The sequence below is a fragment of the Gobio gobio genome (assembly GCF_949357685.1).
Source record: "Gobio gobio genome assembly, chromosome: 13".
NCBI classification, from domain to species: Eukaryota; Metazoa; Chordata; class Actinopteri; order Cypriniformes; family Gobionidae; genus Gobio; species Gobio gobio.
The window spans coordinates 46,787,374-46,807,791 of NC_137106.1; the positions used below are offsets into that span (position 1 = coordinate 46,787,374).

The 20,418-nt window shown below is 40.0% G+C and overlaps 1 protein-coding gene across 2 annotated transcripts; it reads right to left on the reverse strand.

Moving 5' to 3' along the window:
- Positions 1 to 16,319: 16,319 nt before the first annotated feature.
- LOC307135999 (C-type lectin domain family 4 member M-like) lies at positions 16,320 to 19,932 on the reverse strand. 2 transcript variants are annotated; one of them, XM_079832744.1, is made up of 5 exons: positions 19,541 to 19,932; positions 19,190 to 19,462; positions 18,961 to 19,088; positions 18,208 to 18,314; positions 16,320 to 18,107 (listed from the first exon to the last, which is right to left on the reverse strand). In XM_079832744.1, the coding sequence occupies exons 1-5, from the start codon at positions 19,842 to 19,844 to the stop codon at positions 17,966 to 17,968; spliced, it is 954 nt and encodes a 317-aa protein (XP_079688870.1). In that variant the 5' UTR covers positions 19,845 to 19,932; the 3' UTR covers positions 16,320 to 17,965. The 2 variants fall into 2 exon arrangements, with proteins under 2 accessions (XP_079688870.1, XP_079688871.1); XM_079832745.1 differs by lacking the exon at positions 19,190 to 19,462 and having other exon boundaries at positions 18,961 to 19,038; positions 19,541 to 19,789.
- Between the last annotated feature and the right edge of the window lie 486 nt (positions 19,933 to 20,418).

Here is a 20,418-nt window from a genome sequence, read left to right on the forward strand (position 1 = left end):
CAGGCTGGTGCTGTGCTGCACACAATGGCTGTCTTGCAGGCATATCAGTCTGACCTTCTGAAGGATTTGAGTGGTTCATTTGGTGACTCGGTTAACTCTGTAGTGGCCAGATTTAAAGGAGTGGAAGAAACATGAGGAAGTGTTCACTCAGTTTCTTCCTCAATGCACTCAAGGGGAGGGGCTGTCAGCCACATAACCTCTCTTCGGTCCTTCAAGATTCAGGGGGGTAATAAGCAGAGTGTGGCGAGTCGTGCTCTCCCTCGTAAAGACTGGGGACCAGCTCGTCATCCTCAACAACCTCTCAGGGCAGACCTCGGGACTGTCATCAATATAAGAAGTCCGGTGGTCAGGTGCCCAGTCTGCCCCCACGGGACAGGGCATGTCAAACATTTGCTTGCCCCACCCCGTTATCCTCAAAACCACTCCATCCCCGCCGCCTCTGGTGATTCGGGGGGGCAGTGGTTTCCAGTGAAATGTTAGACGTTCAGTGTTTAAATCCTGCTATCATCCAGGACATAGAACGTCTAACATCCCCTCAACAGGAAGTGTTAAAATTGTCACTCTCAGAGTCTCAGGCAGCGTGTGAACTTCTGCCAGGCGTTTCTGCATGGGTGTTAAGCACAGTAAAAATTAGTAAACTAATTTATTTGTCGTCCTCCGTGTTTGAACGGCGTGGTCTCCACTTCCGTGAAGGCGGAGTTGGCGTTCGTACTGTCACAAGTGACAGCAGTTACTTCCTGGTCCCCAGTAGGGTGGGGGGGTGTCCAATCTTAGATCTTCGAGTCTTAAACCGTGAAGTAGTTAAAGTACTCAAGGTTAAGATGTTACAGTGAAGGCGGTCGTGTCGCATATTCAACATTGTGATTGGATTCGGCACGATTGATCCGAAGGACGCATGTATTCGCATATAAAGACTGCCACAACACAGGAAGTTCCTGAGTTTCGCTCTTGGGGGCAAAAGCTTACCAATTTCGGGTCTTCCATTCGGCTAGCCTTGTAACCGCACGTATACGAAATGTATGGATGTATTACCGGCTCCATTGGGATTCCGGGGCATTCAAATTTTGAATTACAGAGGTGATTGCTAAAATTAGCACAATCACATGAGATGGTGCTTCAACACAGTGTGTTAGCTCATCTAGTTTCTCTAGGGTTGAGACTCAACACCAAGAAAAGTGTTCTTTCTCCTGCCCAGAGAACGACTTATCTAGGGTTTGTTCGGTTTTTGGTCACCAAGGTGGCTTGAATCAAGACCATTCAGTATTCCCTGAGCAAAGTCAGGCTAGACCAAGATCTTACTGATCATCAGCACCAGAGTGTTAGGTCTAATGGCATCAGCATCCACGGGTTTCCCTTTGGGGTTGTTGCACATAAGACCGTTTCAGTTGTGGCTCAAAGCCAGAGGACTTAGGGCCAATCCTCAGGCAAATAAAGTGGCGCGCCATGTGGCTTCGTACACTAACTATGTGGTTCAGACCCCGGTTTTTGCCTTGGGTCCCACTCTAGGCGTACCTTGTCGTCGCAAGTTGCTAACGACGGACGCTTCCCTGACGGACTGGGGTGCGGCCTTAAGTGGTCGTCCAGCCCAACGGGAATGGGAGGGTCATCAACTCAGTTGGCACATCAACTGCCTCGAGTTGACGGCTGTATTTCTGGCCCTGAAATACTTTCTCCCCCAATTGAGGGGCTGTCATGTCCTAGTGCGGGTGGACAGTACAGCTAAATATCTCATATATAATCACCAGGGGGGTCTGTGCTCACGCTATCAGAATAGCGAGACAGATTTTTCTCTGGGCTCAGAACAAGTTCCTGTCACTCGAGCAGTGTACATTCAAGGGCGGTTGAATGTGGGAGCAGATTTACTGTCCAGACAGAGTTACAGATGGGGGGGTGGAAACTCCACCCAGAAGTAGTCAAGCAGATCTGGATCAGATTTTACAGAGCTGACCACAGGGAGTGGACCTCTTCGCCTCTTCTCAGACAGCGCAATGTCCCTGCTTCTCTCTGTCACCCAGCCCCGCTGGGTCTGGATGTGATGGTTCATACATGGCCCAAAATGCGCCTGTATGCCCTCCTTCCAGTCGCTCTGCTCCTGGGAGTTCTAGCCGGGGTTCGCCAACAAGGGTCTTGCTTCTTATCAATAGCGCTGCGTTGGTCGAACAGGGTTTGGTTCTCGGAGATAGTGTCTCTCCTCAACGGCTCGCCTTGGGCGATTCCGGCGAGGAGGGACCTTCTGTCTCAGGCAGAGGGCACGATATTCCATTCCAGGCCCGACCTGTGAAACCTTCATGTTTGGCCCCTGAAGGGCACCAACTGAGGGACACGGGGCTTTCGCCTGCAGTTATTGAGACCATCCTAAGTGCTAGAGCTTCCTCCACTCGGAAAGTTTATGCTAATAAATGTGGTGTCTTTGAAAGGTGGTGTACGACTAGGGTTGGGTATCGTTTGGGTTTTTTTCGATTCCGGTGCCAAACCGATACTTTTAAAACGGTTCCGGTGCCTAAACGGTGCCTGAACCGATACTTTTTTTTTTTTTTAAAGGCCACCAAACGAGGTGGATGACATTAAATGGCTTTTTATTTATTTATTTATTATTTAAATTGAACCATTTATTAAAAGTTTAATGTATACTTAAATGTATGAATATAAATAAATACAAAACACAATTTACTTATTTACAAATTATAATTGACCTATTTACAAATTCACAGTAAAACCTAAGCCACCCAACTACAACAAGCCTAATATAACTCTAAACAGTTACAGTAATAACAGCAGTCGTCTGTATTCTTGCTCTGCTACAAACCAGCTTCGAGCTTCAGCTTTATTTTGAAATATGATCATATTCTCTGGCTAAATATTTTAGAACACATCGCCTTAATGTTTCCATGGTGACGCGTCATGTTTCTCACATGACACACACCAGCCGCAATAGCGCTGACAGCTCAGCTGTATCGGGTTTATTTCGTTTTTTCTTTTTATTCAAAATATTCACAAACTTCTTAACTGTGTCACGAACTATCTGATGTTCAAATGTGTGAGTGAATGTGTGTTAGTTGATCTATAAAGCGCAATGGGCGGCGCCATGTTAGTTTGCGCCTCAGAATCGGATCTGTCGGATTTACAACACTTGAGTTCATTCTCGTCTTACAAAATACATGAAAGTAAGTGACCAGTGAACTGGAAGAAGAATAGAGTAAACGATATAGTTACTATATAATGTGCATTTATCTGATGTGAATAAAACACGTAACGTTAGTCAAATTATAATCGTCTGAAAGGATTGTCATTGCCGCTTTCATAGACATCAGTGTGTGTTTTTTGCTAGTAGCCTACTTATGAACATTTAAATGTCTGAAACCTGAAATAAACATGATGTCGTTGAAAACACTGAATAGTTGTCATGAGTTGTGATGTGACGAGCGCTGAGCGTCTGTCTCTGGCTCAGCCAAAGCGCGAAAGCACGTTTGAATTTTGGCACCGAAATGAGGAACCGAAATCTGCGTTCTGATTCGGTCCGGTACATACCGGTTATATAAGTACCGGTGCCATATTGGAACCGGATTTCGGTACCCAACCCTATGTACGACACAATGTAGATTCAGTCAACTGCCAGGTAACTTCAGTTCTGGATTTTCTGCAAGAAAAGTTGTCATCAGGCACCTGCCCCTCCACTCTCAGGGTTCATGTGGCCGCTCTTTCGGCTTGCCACGCCTTGGTGGATGGGGTGCCGCTCGGGAGACATCCTCTACTCGCTCGCTTCATTCGTGGGGTAGGCGGTTGAGGCCACCTGTTAGAACCAAGATCCCTTCATGGGACTTAACTTTAGTCCTCGAGGGTCTGGTTGAGACCCCCTTTGAAACATTAGCTTTCCCCTCCACTCTCAGGGTTTATGTGGCCGCTCTTTTGGCTTGCCATGCCCTGGTGGATGGGGTGCCGCTTGGGAGGCATCTTCTGCCTGCTCACTTTGTTGTGCCAGGCAGTTGTGGCCTCCATTAAGAGCCAAGATCCCTTCATGGGACTTAGTTTTAGCCCTCAAGGGTCTGGTTGAGACCCCCTTTGAACCTCTAGAATCAGCGTCTGACGAACTTCTGACTCTAAAGATGGTTTTTCTTATGGCTATAACTTCTCTGAAAAGAATTGGGGACATGCAGGCTCTGTCAATATCGCCATCCTGCTTAGACTTTGCCCCAGGTTTGGTGAAAGTGATTTTGCATCCCCACCCTGACTACCTGCCTAAGGTTCCTTTGTCGACTGTACATCCTGTCACTCTTGAAACATTCTGCCCTCTGCCGTTCACAACGCCGGATCAGGAGAAACTTCATAGACTGTGTCCAGTCCATGCTCTTCAGGCCTACATCCACCGCACTAGCCAGTGGCGTAAGTCAGAGCAACTGTTTGTTTGCCATGGGGGCCGTAACAGAGGTTCTGCCACCATCAAACAATGTCACATTGGGTCAAGGATGCTACTGCTCTTGCCTATGAGGCGCGCGGTCAAGCTTCACCTATAGGATTAAGGGCTCACTCCACCAGGGGAGTCGCCTCTTCTACTGCGTTAGCAAGGGGTGCTCCCTTACAAAGTGTTTGTGATGCGGCAGGTTGGTCCTCTCCGCACACATTCTTAAGACTTTATAGCTTGGATGCTCATGCCACTCTGGGCTCTCATGTCCTTGAGTCGACATCGCAGGCTAATGCCTGAGGCTTCTTGCGTTCTTGTGCACACCTACACAACCGTAGGGGGTCCAGGCACCATCAAGCACGGCGGCGTGGGTATTCTCGTTCCCATTTGCATAAGCTTATGCAGCATTGAGTGTAGCTTTTGAAAGGGAACACTTGGGGTTACTTGACTGTAACCCTGTTCCCTGATAAAGCGGAACGAGATGCTGCATTGCTAGGCCGTGCTGATGATGCTTCAGGACTGGTCTTCAAACAAAGAAGATCTGGTTTGCTCCAGCTGAAGCTCATCTATTTATAGCCTCGTGCAGCAGGTGCGCCTATGACGTCACCAGCCGAGGCTATAAATACCTCCCGGGTCAATTTCATTGACGTGTTTTCACACTATTTTCACAGCTGGTTATGTCAAAGACATCCCCATTTGCATAAGCTTATGCAGCATCTCGTTCCGCTTTATCAGGGAACAGGGTTACAGTCAAGTAACCCCAAGTGTTTTCCATGTTACTGAGTAACTTGTCCAAGTTATAAACAGAATGTTTTTTTTTTTTTTTACTCACAATACCTGAATTCTGAATCTTAAATTACATTTGCTAACTTCTTAACTTCTTGGATATTTTTAACTCTAATTAACATTGCCTGAATTCTGAAAAGCCTCATGTAAGTGTCATTTATATTATGGATCAAAACTCATTAATAGTAAGTAAAAGTACTTTTATAATAAGATTTGCTTTTGAACTTCCTTATGTTTGTCAACATCTTATAAACTGTTGGAAACCACTGAATACTAACTAAATATTTGCTCGTCAACATATGTCAGGATTCCTTTTAAATATGGCATCAAGGAAATTTTTTTTATTATACTGATGTGGACATTATTAGCCAATAGATTGTTGCATCCCTACATTAATGTTTTATTGAGTTCTAAAAACACTGGTTAGATGTTTATGCTACTTCTTTTGTAGGAATTTGAGAAGTTTCCTGAAATGGAAAATTTTGAATCGGGCACCTCTGAAATCTGGACAGAGAAGGTGATGTTTTTTTTTGTTGTAATGTACATGCAGAGTTGTACACCCAGACATCAAAATGTGACATTTAATGAATGTGACCGTAAATAATGGCAGAATTTTATAGTGCACTTTATTTTAAAGGAACCCTCCACTATATTTGAAAATAGGCTCATCAGTTGGTCTGACACGCCCAGCCATGTTGGCATGTCTTCTTCCTTGTGCATGGCTCTGATAATTGCTGCTTGCAGCTATATTTACATAGATGTAGATTTATATTTACATAGATGTATTATAGATCTATAATTAATCTTGATGACCCTTCCCTGCCATACCACCAAACATGTCGCTAACCTTACACATATTCCACCTCAATAGCTGCACAAGTGTTTTGCGATACAATATGAGCACATGTACAGTGTACTTATTTTTTTTATGTAAGTACATAGTAGTTAAGGACACCTAACATAAAGTGTGACCACAATTACTTTAAGCAAATCTCTGGAGGATGCTGCCTTGGTTTATGTTATGTTTACTTTAATTCACCTGCATTTTAATTTTGCACCAGACTGCTGAATGTCCAGTGTGCAAGAACACGTTTGATAGTGACATCATTGAGTTTCATGCATCAGACTGTGGATTACGGTAATCACATCTACTAGGCCAGGGGTCAGCAAACTTTTTGTCAAAAAGTGCCATTTTTAAGGTGTCTAGTTATTCACTGTGCCTGGAGAGCTATTCGTCTGCGGCAGGCCATAGCCCATCTGTGGCAATGTGTGTTGCATTATAGTACTGTCATATCTGTATAACATTGCTCACACTCCTTTTATTTATTTGTAAATTTTTGCAAGAAGTAAAAGTTACATGTGGCTTCAACAAGATTTTATACTTTAATGTTTATACTATAGTGTAATTTGTAATTTGTCTCAAAACACCTCTTGAAGTGTTTTGAGTGATCGGACTATCACTTTTGCTCACGCGCCAGCAATTGACCCTGTGCATGCTAATTTTGACATACATGTCAACCTATAGGTTGCTGACCCCTGTACTGTATTAGTATTCAATATTCTCAATTCATTTGTTTAAGAAATTAGCTAACAATAGTAATTAGTAATATTTCTATTTTTATGTTTGCAGATCTGCAGAACCTGAGGATGACAAGTTAAGTCTTCCTACAGAGACCTTTCAAAGGTGGAACTAGTATATTAAGGAAATTATAACTTTATTTTTGTTTAGCTGCAAAAATACAGTATATGTATGTGTATATATATCTGTAATTCAAAACATCTGTAATTCTCTTTCAAGTTCTGGGGACATTTTGAATTCAATCAGCTGTAAAGTTGATGAAACCAACACCTTTTCCATCTGTGTGTCAAGAACCGACATATTCATTAGAGGCATGCAACAGTGGCAGCGTCAAAAGAAATCTTCCCCTAAATCCAGACTAAAGGTGACCTTCTTTGGGGAAGCAGGCATAGACACTGGTGCCCTACGCAAAGAGTTCCTAACAGGTACAAATAGTTGTTTGTAATGTTGAAAGCAGACATTGAACAGATTTTCAATTTACTCTTAATTGCTGTTGTCTAGAAATGCTTGCAGAGATTGAAAGAAGACTATTCATCTGTGGAGCAGACAAAAGGGGAAAGAATCCCCTCTACTGTGTTAACAGCGTGGACCAGAATTACTTCAGGTAGAATAGTACTTCTAGTTCTGTCTTATTTAATTTACAATCATTTTTGTTACTTGGCTGATACAGAGTACCTGTATTGCCATTGCATTGTATTTATAAAAAGGGGTGTACTCACTTCAGAGAGAGAGAGAGAGAGAGATAGAGAGATAGAGAGAGAGAGAGATAGAGAGAGAGAGAGAGAGAATCTATATATATATATATATATATCTCCTCCTTGAACTGCCACCTTAACGTGGTGGAGGGGTTTGAGTACCCGAATGAACCTAGGAGCTACGTTGTCCGGGGCTATATGCCCCTGGTAGGGTCTCCCATGGCAAACAGGTCCTAGGGGACGGGTCAGACTAAGAGCAGTTCAAAAACCCCTTATGACGACTAGGAAAACGAGGACCGTGACATTGTTGGTACGGCGCAGCCGGGGCCCCACCCTGGAGCCAGGCCTGGGGTTGGGGGTCGTATGCAAGCGCCTGGTGGCCGGGCCTTCCCCAAAGGAACAACGAGGGGACACCTTCCCGTGGGCCCACCACTCACAGGAGGGACCGTAAGGGGCCAGTGCAAAGAAAATCAGGCAGCAGTCGAAGGCGGGAGCCTAGACGACCCGATCCCTGACTGCAGCCCGGGTGGTTGTGGAGGCAAAAACTCGGGCCTGGGAGGAGTTTGGTGAGGCAAGATATATAATAATATGTAAAATATTTTGTTCATTCACTGTGGTTTTAGGAGTGCAGGGGAAATCATAGCAGTCAGTTTGGCACAAGGTGGGCCTCCCCCAGCTTTTATGCGCGAGTGGTGTTTTCGATACCTCTGCTCTGGTGATTGTGACAGCATACAGGTGTCTACCAGTGATGTCACAGATTTGGAGTTCTCACTGCTTATTGAAAAGGTACATTTTACATATGAGACAACTTGACATATGTACAAATGTCAAGCATAAGATTCAAATGGATTAAAAGTTACTACATTTAAGAATTTAATTTTGCTGCGTTCAGATTAACAACTCAACAGATGACTTGAGCGACCTCACTGATGAAATTCTGAACTGTGGGTACACTGGGGAAGTGTCTCTTGAAAAAAAGAACCGCATCATCAGGTTGTTTTAATTTTTGGAAATCATGGTTATGAGAACTTGTTTATTTTTTAACTACAATTTTAGAGTGATTTGTATGCCAGTAATAACAAGCATGATGTTTATTGCATGATTATTTAACAGTTAGTATTGTAAAGAGTAATGTTAAACAATTTTAGTAATCATTTTCCTGATAAAACCCATTTAATATTACCATGACTCTTAAGGGCCATTGTGCTTCATTCTACCTTGCGAGTTATCCCCATGCTTGATCAGCTTCGAAAAGGCCTGCAACTCTATGATCTCCTGAGAGTTATGGAAAGACACCCAGAGCTTTGTCTTCCACTGTTTGTACCAGGGGAAAATGATGACAGGGTAAACAAAATTATTATCATTGTTTTTGGGTTATTATAGCCGAAAATTACAATTATGCCATTGTGCACTAACCCTAATGCCGTTCCACACCCATAAGACCTTTGTTCATCTTCGGAACACAAATTAAGATATTTGTGTTGAAATCCGATGGTTCATTGAGGCCTGCATAGCCAGCAATAACATTTCCTCTCTCTCACGATCCATTAATTTACTAAAAACATATTTAAATCAGTTCATGTGAGTACAGTAGTTCAATATTAATATTATAAAGTGACAAGTTTTTTTGTTTGTTTGTTTTTGGTGCAGCAAAAAAACAAAACGCCTTATGTAGTGATGGCCAATTTCAAAACGCTGCTTCATGAAGCGTTATGAATCTTGAGTCAATTCATGATTCAAGTCGCGTATAAAAAAAATCCCGGCTGAAATCACGTGACTTTCGCGCTCCAAACCATTGATCTGACACTAGATTCATAACGCTCCGAAGCTTCATGAAGCAGTGTTTTGAAACTATTATAAGTTCTTATTTTTATTTATTTTTGGCGCACCAAAAATATTCTTGTTGCTTTATAATATTAATATTGAACCACTGTACTCACATGAACTGATTTAAATATGTTTTTATTACATTTATGGATCTTGAGAGACAATGTAATTTCTGGCTATGCAGGCCTCACTGAGCCATCGGATTTCAACAAAAATATCTTAATTTGTGTTTTGAAGACTAACGGAGGTCTTACAGGTGTGGAACAGCATGAGGGTGAGTGATGACATCATTTTCATTTTTGGGTGAGCTAACCCTTTTTAAAATTGTAGACGACCATTAGTAAGGCTTGTGGTCCAAAAAAGAACATTAGAACAACTCCAAGGTGATTAATAAAAACCTGCAGAAACCCTGTGATGATTAAATTTGTTTGAACTATCTGTTCCAATGCAAACAAATCTGTTAATGTCTGTTTAAGGTTGATGCGGCATTCATTTTGGAAAATTGCCACCCAAGCTTAAGTGAGAGGGGCTCTGTAAAGTACATCAAGGAAATTAACGTCATGAACTTTTTCCAGGACTTCCTACAGGAGTTGGAGGATAGTGGTATGTCTATGACAACATGTACAGATGGTACTCAACCAGGTCTTTTGCTGCCATGGGTACCATCTTAGGTACCGATGCAGTTTTTGTGGCAAATGCATGCACATCTTTTGACCTCTAAGTGGTGCTTTAAGGCCCATTATACCATGGTCTTTTTGCACACGCACACACACAAGCGTGACACTCGCTCGCTGTCTTTGACACGAACGCATAAACCGTCACTTCATGGGAATTTACGGTTTCATTTGATCATCTAATGAACACAGACACTCAAAGATGTTCATGGAAACCCGTGAAAGTTTGGTTTAAAAAATTTAAATTGACAGAATACATTAGGCTACTGTTGTAGCCTACAGTAGATTTAGCTACGTCTTTGTCATAATACGTCTCTACTAATAATAATTATTCCTAGATGGTAGATTTATTTTTCCCTTGAACTTTTTTATAAACAATGTATACTTCTAAACAGCATAAAGCCTTTAAATGTTAATGTATTATTTACTTATGATTAGCATCATAAAAAATAAACTTAATCCATTTAATAAATTTTTTTAAAATAGTAAAATAAAAAATAAACATTTAGCTGTGGTACTAAAATTGGTACTGAGTACCGTACATTTTTTTAATGGTATTGGTACCGACTACTGGATAATATGTACTGTAAAAAAACTCTATATAAATTAAGTTGACTTGACGTATGTATTTTTTTTTTTTTTCAAGAACCAGGTGAAGATACAGAAGACATGAATGTTGGCAAAGTCATGCAGTGGATGACAGGCCAGAGACACAAGCCTATTCTTCCAAATGAGCTAAGGGACTTCAGCATCACAGTCAAGTTCTTTCATGATTGTGACACAACTCACACTATTTGTTTTCCATCTGTCAGTGCATGTACTCGCACCATTACATTTCCTACAGCTCACCTGAAAACATTTCATGACTTTAAATTTGTTATGGAAATGGCTGTGAGGCATGCTGAATCATTTGATAATGTCTAAGTAAGCATAGGTCAGCTTTTGAAAAGTGCCTTTTGTTAGCAGTAGAGTAAAATTGTGTTCCTTAGGATATTTTCTTGTTAAAATAAATTTGGGGACATTCCTAATGTTAACCAAAGAGAAATACCTTATTTCGAAAGGCACAGACAATGAATAATATTCAACAGAGCACAATAGAAGGGGCTCTGTAGAATGCATTATTAATTATCTGTGCCTTTCCGAATAAGGTATTTGGTTTTGGCACATACCTACTTAATATTTTCTGTTCTATGTAATACAAAAAATAGGTTTGGCTGGATAATCTCTTTATTTTTAATATAATTCCTTGTATTAAGTGTTAACATCTTCATGTAAATTCTTCTAATTCTACACAAAATGTCATTTTTCATGTCTGAGTATGTACGTGTCATGAAATTCTATAAAATATCAGTAACTGTTAATCTTCATGTAAATTCTTATAAATATCTTCTAAACAACATTTATAGTGATTACGTATTTAATGTACAAACATATGTACATGAATATGTACAAACTTTTTTTAAATTGTCCACTGTCATTGTGTTGTCAACATTCTTTTAACATATTGAAGCAAAGATGTATAAATATCTCTTCCATAAGAGTCAGATGGTGCAAGAGGATCAATTGTTGATTTTACAATTTCCATCTCAGCAGCAGTCAGTGGGCACTGAATTTCTGGTACGTAAACTCCTCCAGCTTCATCTACGCTGTCAAATGTCTCCCAGTCTGTTCCAAACAGCTCCAGATTCTTAAATGTAGTATAGAAAACAATTGCATTATACTTTACGCAACAGTAACAAATAATTTGACAACAGCAAAAGTTTATAGAAATTAATAAATTTAACCTGCAATTCCTCCTCATCCTGGGTTGAGTTCTGCATGTGTCCCAAAACCCACAGCTGGTTAGGGGTGAGTCCACCTTCAGACCGTAATGGGTGATTATCCCAGCCTTCAGAAAAAGTCCGGAGGTGGCGCTGCAGGCGTGGGATGAATACATAGTGCGTACAGAACAAATTAAGAGAATCAGATAAGTCCAACAAACCATCTTCCTCGAGGCTGTGGAGAACGTCATAATACAGCTGTGTTACACCAAGCCAGACGTCTCGCCACAGACGTTCAATTCTAAAAGGTGGAAAGATTTTTGGTTACACTTTGTTGGTGACACTTTAAAATAAATCACATTTGTTAAAGGGATAGTTCACCCAAAAATGAAAATTCTGTTAATGTTGACAAATACAACTTAAAATTTTACTGTGCAAGTAAATGTTGAAATGATCAAAGATTAATAAATGCTATAGAGTTTAGTTAGTTAATTAATTTAATACGAACTAAGAATGAACTAGTATTAAAGGGTTAGTTCATTCAAAAATGTTATGTCATTAATGACAGTTTAAGATATTTTAGATTTAGCCCGAGAGCTTTCTGTCCCTCCATTGAAAATGTATGTGCGGTATACTGTCCATGTCCAGAAAGGTAATAAAAACATCATCAAAGTAGTCCATGTGACATCAGTGGGTTAGTTAGAATTTTTTGAAGCATCGAAAATACATTTTGGTCCAAAAATAACAAAAACTACGACTTTATTCAGCATTGTCTTCTCTTCCGTGTCTGTTGTCAATCCGCGTTCACGGCTCCGCAGCTAACGTGTTATCTGGTGCGCACGAGCTTCGTTTACAGTCTAGGTGCGTTCCATTCGACAGGGTCCCTACACACCTTTCTGGACATGGACAGTATACCGTACATACATTTTCAATGGAGGGACAGAAAGCTAAAATATCTTAAACTGTGTTCCGAAGATGAACGGAGATCTTACGGCTGTGGAAGGACATGAGGGTGAGTCATTAATGACAATTCTCATTTTTGGGTGAACTAACCCTTAAACTAATGAAACCCTTAAACCTGTAAGACTTTGTACAGTGGAACATTAGAGTCACTGCATTTTTTGCTAACATTCTGTTTTGGTGTTCCACAAAATAAAGTCGTACAGGTTTAATATACAAGGATAAATTATGTAATGTTTTGGCTAAAGTATTCATAAATTCTATAAATTAAATGTTTATTATAAAATTGTCATAAATCTGCTTATCCAAATTTAATGCAATGAGCTGTCAGCTGTCATTTCTTACCTTTGATTATGTACACTTTTGCCAGCGATGAAGCTCCCTCTTCCTGTGCCTTTCACTCTGAACATGGTTTCTGCAACTTTCACATTTTCCACACCTTCATCACCCCTTACCCTATATAAATGCAACAATAATAATAATAATAACAACAACAACATTTAAAACAAAACAACATGAACAGTCACTGAACATTAACAGACACTCCACATATAAAGACAGGTAGACCTGCCTTTAAGAGACTTTGACATTACTTAAATGGAAACAAGGGATTGGGGAGCAGCAAAACTAGTTTATACGACTTGCCTTGAAGGCCAGCCATGGTTCTGCACAGACTTAAGAAAGAATGCAAGGGCAGTGCTTGAGCAGTTGTTAGCTGCTGGTTCCAGGTACATGATCTATATAAAGACAAAGATGAGGCATATACAAATATATATATACATTTTTAAAAAATTAAACTAAAACAAATGCCGAACTAAGAGACTAGACTACCTGTGGCTGTTATTAATATTTTGTTTTAAAATGAACCTACCTTTCGTGAGTACCCATCTATCCCCCCGAATATGACAATGTTGTACCTAAAAAGAAAAAAGGTTTGATTTTTTTTTATTTTTGTTTTTGGTCTGATTTTTTTGGGGGGGAAAAACAATTTGTATTGTATAATAGTACAGTTATTAGATATCCTTACACATAAAATAACTGTACCTTATGAGTTTGTGATTGGTGTCAATATGGACCAAGGACAAAGGATGTTGTACGAAATATGTCCTCCTTACAATGCACCCCAGCTGTGTCATCCTTTCTAAAATGCCAGGAGCATCCACTCTATGCATGGAGTCTTTTATGCGGGTCCATTGAACTCGGTGTCCCTCTGCTTGCAGGAAACCTTTTACCATCCTATAGCCTGCGTTTGGTACTCTTCTTTTGATGGCCAAAATGGCATTGTCCAATTCCTGGTCAGTTAGGGTACTATAAGTACTTTTTGTAGAAAGACCTAATTCACGCATTCGGCGGAAGATGGTTGACTGGCTGACTCCTAAAATGTTTGCAATGCAAGAAATTGGTAAAGACATGTCAATGAGTCGGGACAGCAGTTCCTCAGAAACAATGTACTTAGGCCGGCCTCGTCCACCAGCAGATTCTGTTATTAGAATTGGTGAGGCCTCTTGTTCAAGAGCTGCATGAACTTTGCTTTGTAGAGTCAGAAGGGTCTCCAAAATGTCACAAGGCACCTCTAAAATTGTGGATGCAGATGTCAAAATAAAGACTTCCTGGTTTAGGATGTAGTGAAAATAGTCAAGGTCCAGCTGATGCCCATTTACAACATTACTTACTGTTGACCTGAGGCGTTCAAATATTTGTGTCATCAATGGTTCCTGTGAAAGACAGAAGAATTCAATATGTTAAAATATTACTGTCCGGAACCCTGGGGACTGCAGTTTAACTTTTTAAAAGCTTTGTTTTAAAGGTATGCTATGTTTTTTTTACGTCACTATTGGATCACTTGAGCTACACTGACCCAATGATAAACAATAAAAACTTAAGCAATAAATGACATGCTATAGTTGTTGGGCATGACACGCATTGATTATGTTTAAAGCATTATTTTATTAAGTAAAATGAAGTGCAATTCCGCAAAGTGACGAAATCTGACATAAAAAAACAGCACTATTGCATCGTGAATTAATAAAGCAGTAGCATAATCTATTAATACAATCATTTTAACAAGTATTTCTCAGAGAAACTGCACTTACTGACTGTAACTACTAAGAACCTATCTAATATGGCAATTTGTATATTATTATTGTTCATTTTGCAAGTGATAACTGAAAGTATTATTATGCAACTTTCTTTGAGAGGCAATTCTGATATGTCCTATGTTTTATATATTTCCGTATTATTTATTATGTTTTCTGATGTATAATTTCCATTCTGTTTCTTTAATGGTTACGCCCACTTGTTGTTGCGGAAAATTGAACTTGAACAGATTCGGCCATAGGAAGAAAGGGAGAAACAGTTTTCTTACCGTCTTGTCTGTCAATTTATGGATAAAACTTGTGATTAAACGTTTAAGGCAACACGAGATAAAGGTTTGACAAGTATAATATAGGATACAGGAATCAACAGGATTTTTGTACATTTTTGTGTTTGATTAATCTCGCACTTGTTTACGGATTTTTGACTGACTTCTTTGACGAGTTAGAACCCATTTTTCCTGCCACTATAATACAAGTGAAGTTAACAAAGGACTTTGCATCAACAGTACCGTTACACTAGCCTAACGTTACACCGGACCTGTTATGACCGTGACGGAATTCACGACACACTATCGTTAAATATGTCTCGACCAATATATCTGAAAAATACAGCGACAGCGGACATTATTGAGTCCAATAAACTAACATGTTTAATGACATTGAATGTTTCAATGAGGGAAGAACAAGATAACTTACCTGAGGCGGCGTGAGGGAACTCCCTTGACCAGCCATTTTTTCAGTGGCGCGAAAAAAAGCCGGTCCCTTTGACAGTGACAGGATCAGTGACAGTGACAGGTGAGTGACAGGATCAGGGCGCGCGCGCTCACTGTGTGATCGATGTATCTCACTCGTATATTGATGCCTGTGACAGCGGTGACGTAATTTTGACAGTAGATTGTCGCTTCATGATTCGTACTCGTAAACAAGACTTCGTACTCGTAACCCAGCAATCGTAAAACTATGTTTTGTGTTTGTGTAAACTACACTAGTCGTAATTTTTGGAGTCGCACTCAAACAAACGTGGCACATGTCGTGTCTGTACCTGTTTTGACCATAGATTCTGGAATCGTACCATCAAAGTCACGATTAAACTCACTGATTTTGTACAATTTTTAGAAATACGCACGTACGAGTTTTATTTATGCACGTGTTATTATTGACAGTCTTTTTATTCCATAATTGGGTAGCTGACTGTGTCTGCGTTCTGTGATAGGCTAGTCACAGCGCCCCTCCCCTACACATACAGATTTGCTGTGTCTCGCTCTGCTCACTCACACACACACACACACAGAACACTGAGAACGGCTCTCTTTCTCTCTCTGTCTCTTCCTCAGTCACTCAGGTTTGCTAGTCTTTTCCGTTAACGTTTAGGGTTTCTTCAGCTTCAGGTTTGTTTGTTTTATTTCGGTTTGTTTGTAGTACTTACTTATTAACCAGTAGAGTTCTGGTAAACGTGGGGTTTGTTCAGACGTGGTGCTTGGTAGAATGCGACTCGCGTTGCGTCTCTGCCTGTCGGAGAATTTTTTTCTTTTTTTAACCGTCTGCTGGCTCTAACCAGTTTTTTGACTTCACGCAAAAAATAAAGGAAGTAGTGGTATAAAAACTATATTTGAAATGAATTAGCTACACACACCCACACACACACTCTCTCTCTCTCCCCCTCTCTCTGCCGGTCATCAGAGGTTTTTTTTTTTTTTTACCGTCTGCTGGCTCTTTTGCCATTTTTTGACTTCACGCACTGACTTCACGAGTGTCTGACACTTTCTTGCTGTATTTCATAAAAAATAAAGGAATTAGTGGTATAAAACTATAATATTACACATTAATTAGCTACACACACACGCATATACTCTCGCTCTCTCTCTTTAACCAGTGGCAGTAGCACCCACCTTTCCCCCACTGAGACCAATATTGCATCTGGGGATGGAAGTTATGTTTAGATGAAAACTCTTGTTCATTACATTTTTCTTCATAATTGCAACCGAATGTGTTGTATTCATTGTTGCAATACTTGTTCTGTATATAGTTTGTTTGTTATCGTGATCAAAACCATTGATCTGAAGGTCAATGCTGATGCTGTCATGTAAATAGTTTTCTAATCAGCAATAAATATAACAATTTCTGATCAACCCATATCAATTGCATGATTAAAAATAACATACCGGTTAAAGCCCCACCCATTTCAAGTCAACCTGACCACTTCTGGGTTAAATCCCACCCACTTCTGGGTTAGGCCCCGCCCAGTCCGAGTACAGATACAGATACAGATAATTCATATGGTTAACAGATACAGATAATGCTGTACTCGCTCATCCCTATTAATTATTATGTGTAATACACCTCATAATGCATGGTATTGTAACACAGACTCCGGTTGAGTAAGATCCATTCGCAGTTTATTAAAGTTAGACAAACTCACAGTGTAAACAGGCTTGGGTCGATTATCCAGGAATAACAGCAGTATCAGAGACAAGACGTGAATCGTGGTCATAACAGGCAGAGATCAGGGCAGGCAGCAAACAGTCGAGAAAACAAGGTCCAGGCAAACAATAATCAAACGGGCAGGCAGAGAACAATCAGAGTCGATGAAAAGGCAGGGTCGTACACAAGGCAGAATCAGATACAAGGAAAAACGCTCAGAAATGTGGCGGGGGCAAAACAAGACTTCACAATGTGTGTGTGTGTGCGTGTGTGGCTTAAATAGTCTGTAATGAGAGTCTGGTGCAAGGTGATCAGGCCAGGTATGTTGGATTGTTGGAAATTAAGTCCGGAAACGAGAGTCAGTATTCAGGTGATAGCGACCTCTGATGGCCGACGGTGGGTTCTTCACCAGCGGTCGTGACAGGTATGATCTCATGAATAATTGTAACCACAGTAAAAATACATAATAATACTTATTTTACGCCAACATAAGTACAAACAAACAATTTTAGATGTAACAAGTAATCTGCAATTATTATAATGCATTTTAACTTTGGTTACAATTATTTATGAAAATATGTAATGCATTATAATGTCCAGTACATTATGAATACCTTTATAATGCATTATACATAAAGGCTTTAAGTAAAGTTTTACCATACAGTTTACTGAGGAAGAGAACCCATGTGTGTATATTTCGCTTAGATTGTCTTAAAGAGAGAAAGACCTTTATGTCTGTTTGTAATTTACAGCTTAAACAAGTGTTATTTAATGGCTTGTTTTAATGGTTTTCTCACAGATCCATTGAAAATGATCATTACATGGATGATCAGCCCATCCTGATGAAAAAGTTAGAGCACAGTTCTCATTTGTACCTCCTCTTGACTCTCCAAACCCCCAGAAGATGAAACTACAGATCAGAATTAAATGTTCAGTGCTTCTTTCTGTTTGATTTGATACATGTGAGAATCATTATTAGAAAAAATCTGTTAAATTCAGTGATTTCTCACCCAGAGTTCAGTGTGCCGCCATCAACCCATTTCCATGTGTTCTCCTCATCACTGTCAGTCAGACCAATCCAGACTGGAGCTCTATCAGAGACATCCGTGACAAAATCCTGAGGAGAAGAACAATTATATTGTAATCTGATAAAGACAAACTTCAATTGACTTCACACATACTTTCACATCCATCCAAAGCAAGTACACCCACCCACACACACACACACACACACACACACCATAGACATTTTTATACTGTGTACAAATTGTATATTCTATCCTGTAAACCTAAAACACAACCCTTACAGAAAACATTCTGCATTTTTACACTTAAAAAATAAATAAATAAATAGGCTAAATAAAATGAGGGCAAAAAAATGTCCTACATTTCCCGGGACTGCACACAGACTGGGTCTCATTCATGCATATACACAAAGTTTTCACGAACAAATCCTGATTCATCAATAACTTTCGTTATAAAATGTTATATTTCTAAATTACGAAAAAATTTAGGAACAACTGAAACCACTTGTACTAAAACAAATTATGTTTTATGTAAATGACTTTCCTCGGGCACGCGGTCGCTTGTTTACTCCGAACTCATCAACATTAGAACGAGGCTAAGAACAAATTCATGTGAAATTCATGTGTGTACGCACGTGTTGTGAAATAGGCGGAAAGTTTTCGTGAGAAGTTCAAATGTGCGTATAAATAATAATAGAGTGCGCAATTATTAGTGAATGTGACACTTCTTTCACTCACTTGTGTCTCTTTGCTGTTTATGATGATCAGATCTGCTCCTCTATCTGTACAGTATCTTCTGCTCTCAGTCCAGCTCTTCTTCTCGGAGGAAAGGAAGTAAAGATGAAATTTATAGTGAATCCATCCATCTGTAAACAACCAGTTCAACTCTTAGGACTTTATTGTCATTCATAATGAATTATGTGACTTGTTTTTAGTTTACATATGTTTAGCTGCAGTTCAAAATTACCCATTTCACTAAGGCTCTTCCACAGTTCATTTGTCTCCAGATTTAACTGATCTCTTTGCTTAGTCAGGTTTTTAATCTGGTTTAATAATCCATGACTTTCATTTTTCAAGTTAATGTTCTGGTTTAGTAGCCCATCTCTCTCTTCTGTGTAGTTTGTGCTCTTTGTATGGATGTGGACACACAGCATTATGACTGCAGTCAGCAGAAGAACACACAGCAGCACCAAACACACTCCAGCTGCTCTGGAGCTTCTGTTCCTCACACCATCACTTCCTGAACACCACAGATATGAAAATAAATGCCTGAACGTGCAGACTAAAATGATTTTATTAAAGAAATGAATGTGACTACCTGTCTGCTGAAGCGGCTGGTGTGTGTTTGTCTCTGTCCTGAAGTCATGATCTCTCATATTGTCACAGATATCCAGCATCATCTCCACTCTCCCTCTGTCCATGTCCTGAAGCTCAGTCCTGCTCACACACTCATAAATGACCTCAGATATCTCTAGTCTTGTATAGTCAGACATTATAACACTGAATGTTGCGTTGTTTAGTTCGACTGCTCTGCATGTCTCTGCCGTCTGGCTCTGCTTTGAACAACACTTACATCTAAACACAACGGAACTGGTATGAGGGAAATGTGTGAGATCACACATCACATGACATTCTGATGTACAAGTTTAGAATAAGAAAAAAGTGATGACAGAACAAATATTATTAGATTATATAATTTTAATGATTTATACCACATTCTTGTAAATATTACCCAAGATCCTCAGGAATCTGCTCAGGGCTTTATGTTCATGGCAGCTGAGTCAAATGTTCTGGACAGTAGTTATGGGTTAATACGGAAGGTTTTAGAAATAAATGAGAGGTGAAATATGATTGTAATGTTCCTGATGAAGGCCTGATAGACAAGATGAATGTGGCATCCAGTTAAATGTGGCACAGAAAACAGAATGTGGTAAAAAATGAATTTATTTGAACAAAGTGTACACTGAAGAACTTCAGATGTGACAAACCACACAGCACTGGCTAAAGTAAGTGTTAAATGTTAAAAGAGGAGGAGTGGATGAGATACTGAAGTAGCTACAGGAGGAAGTGGCTGAATTAAGAAAGATCTCTCACAGCATCTGCACTCTCATAGATTTCCACCATCCTCTCAACTCTCTCTCTGTTCATTCCTTTAGACTCAGTCCAGATCACATCGTCATAAATACCATCAGACAT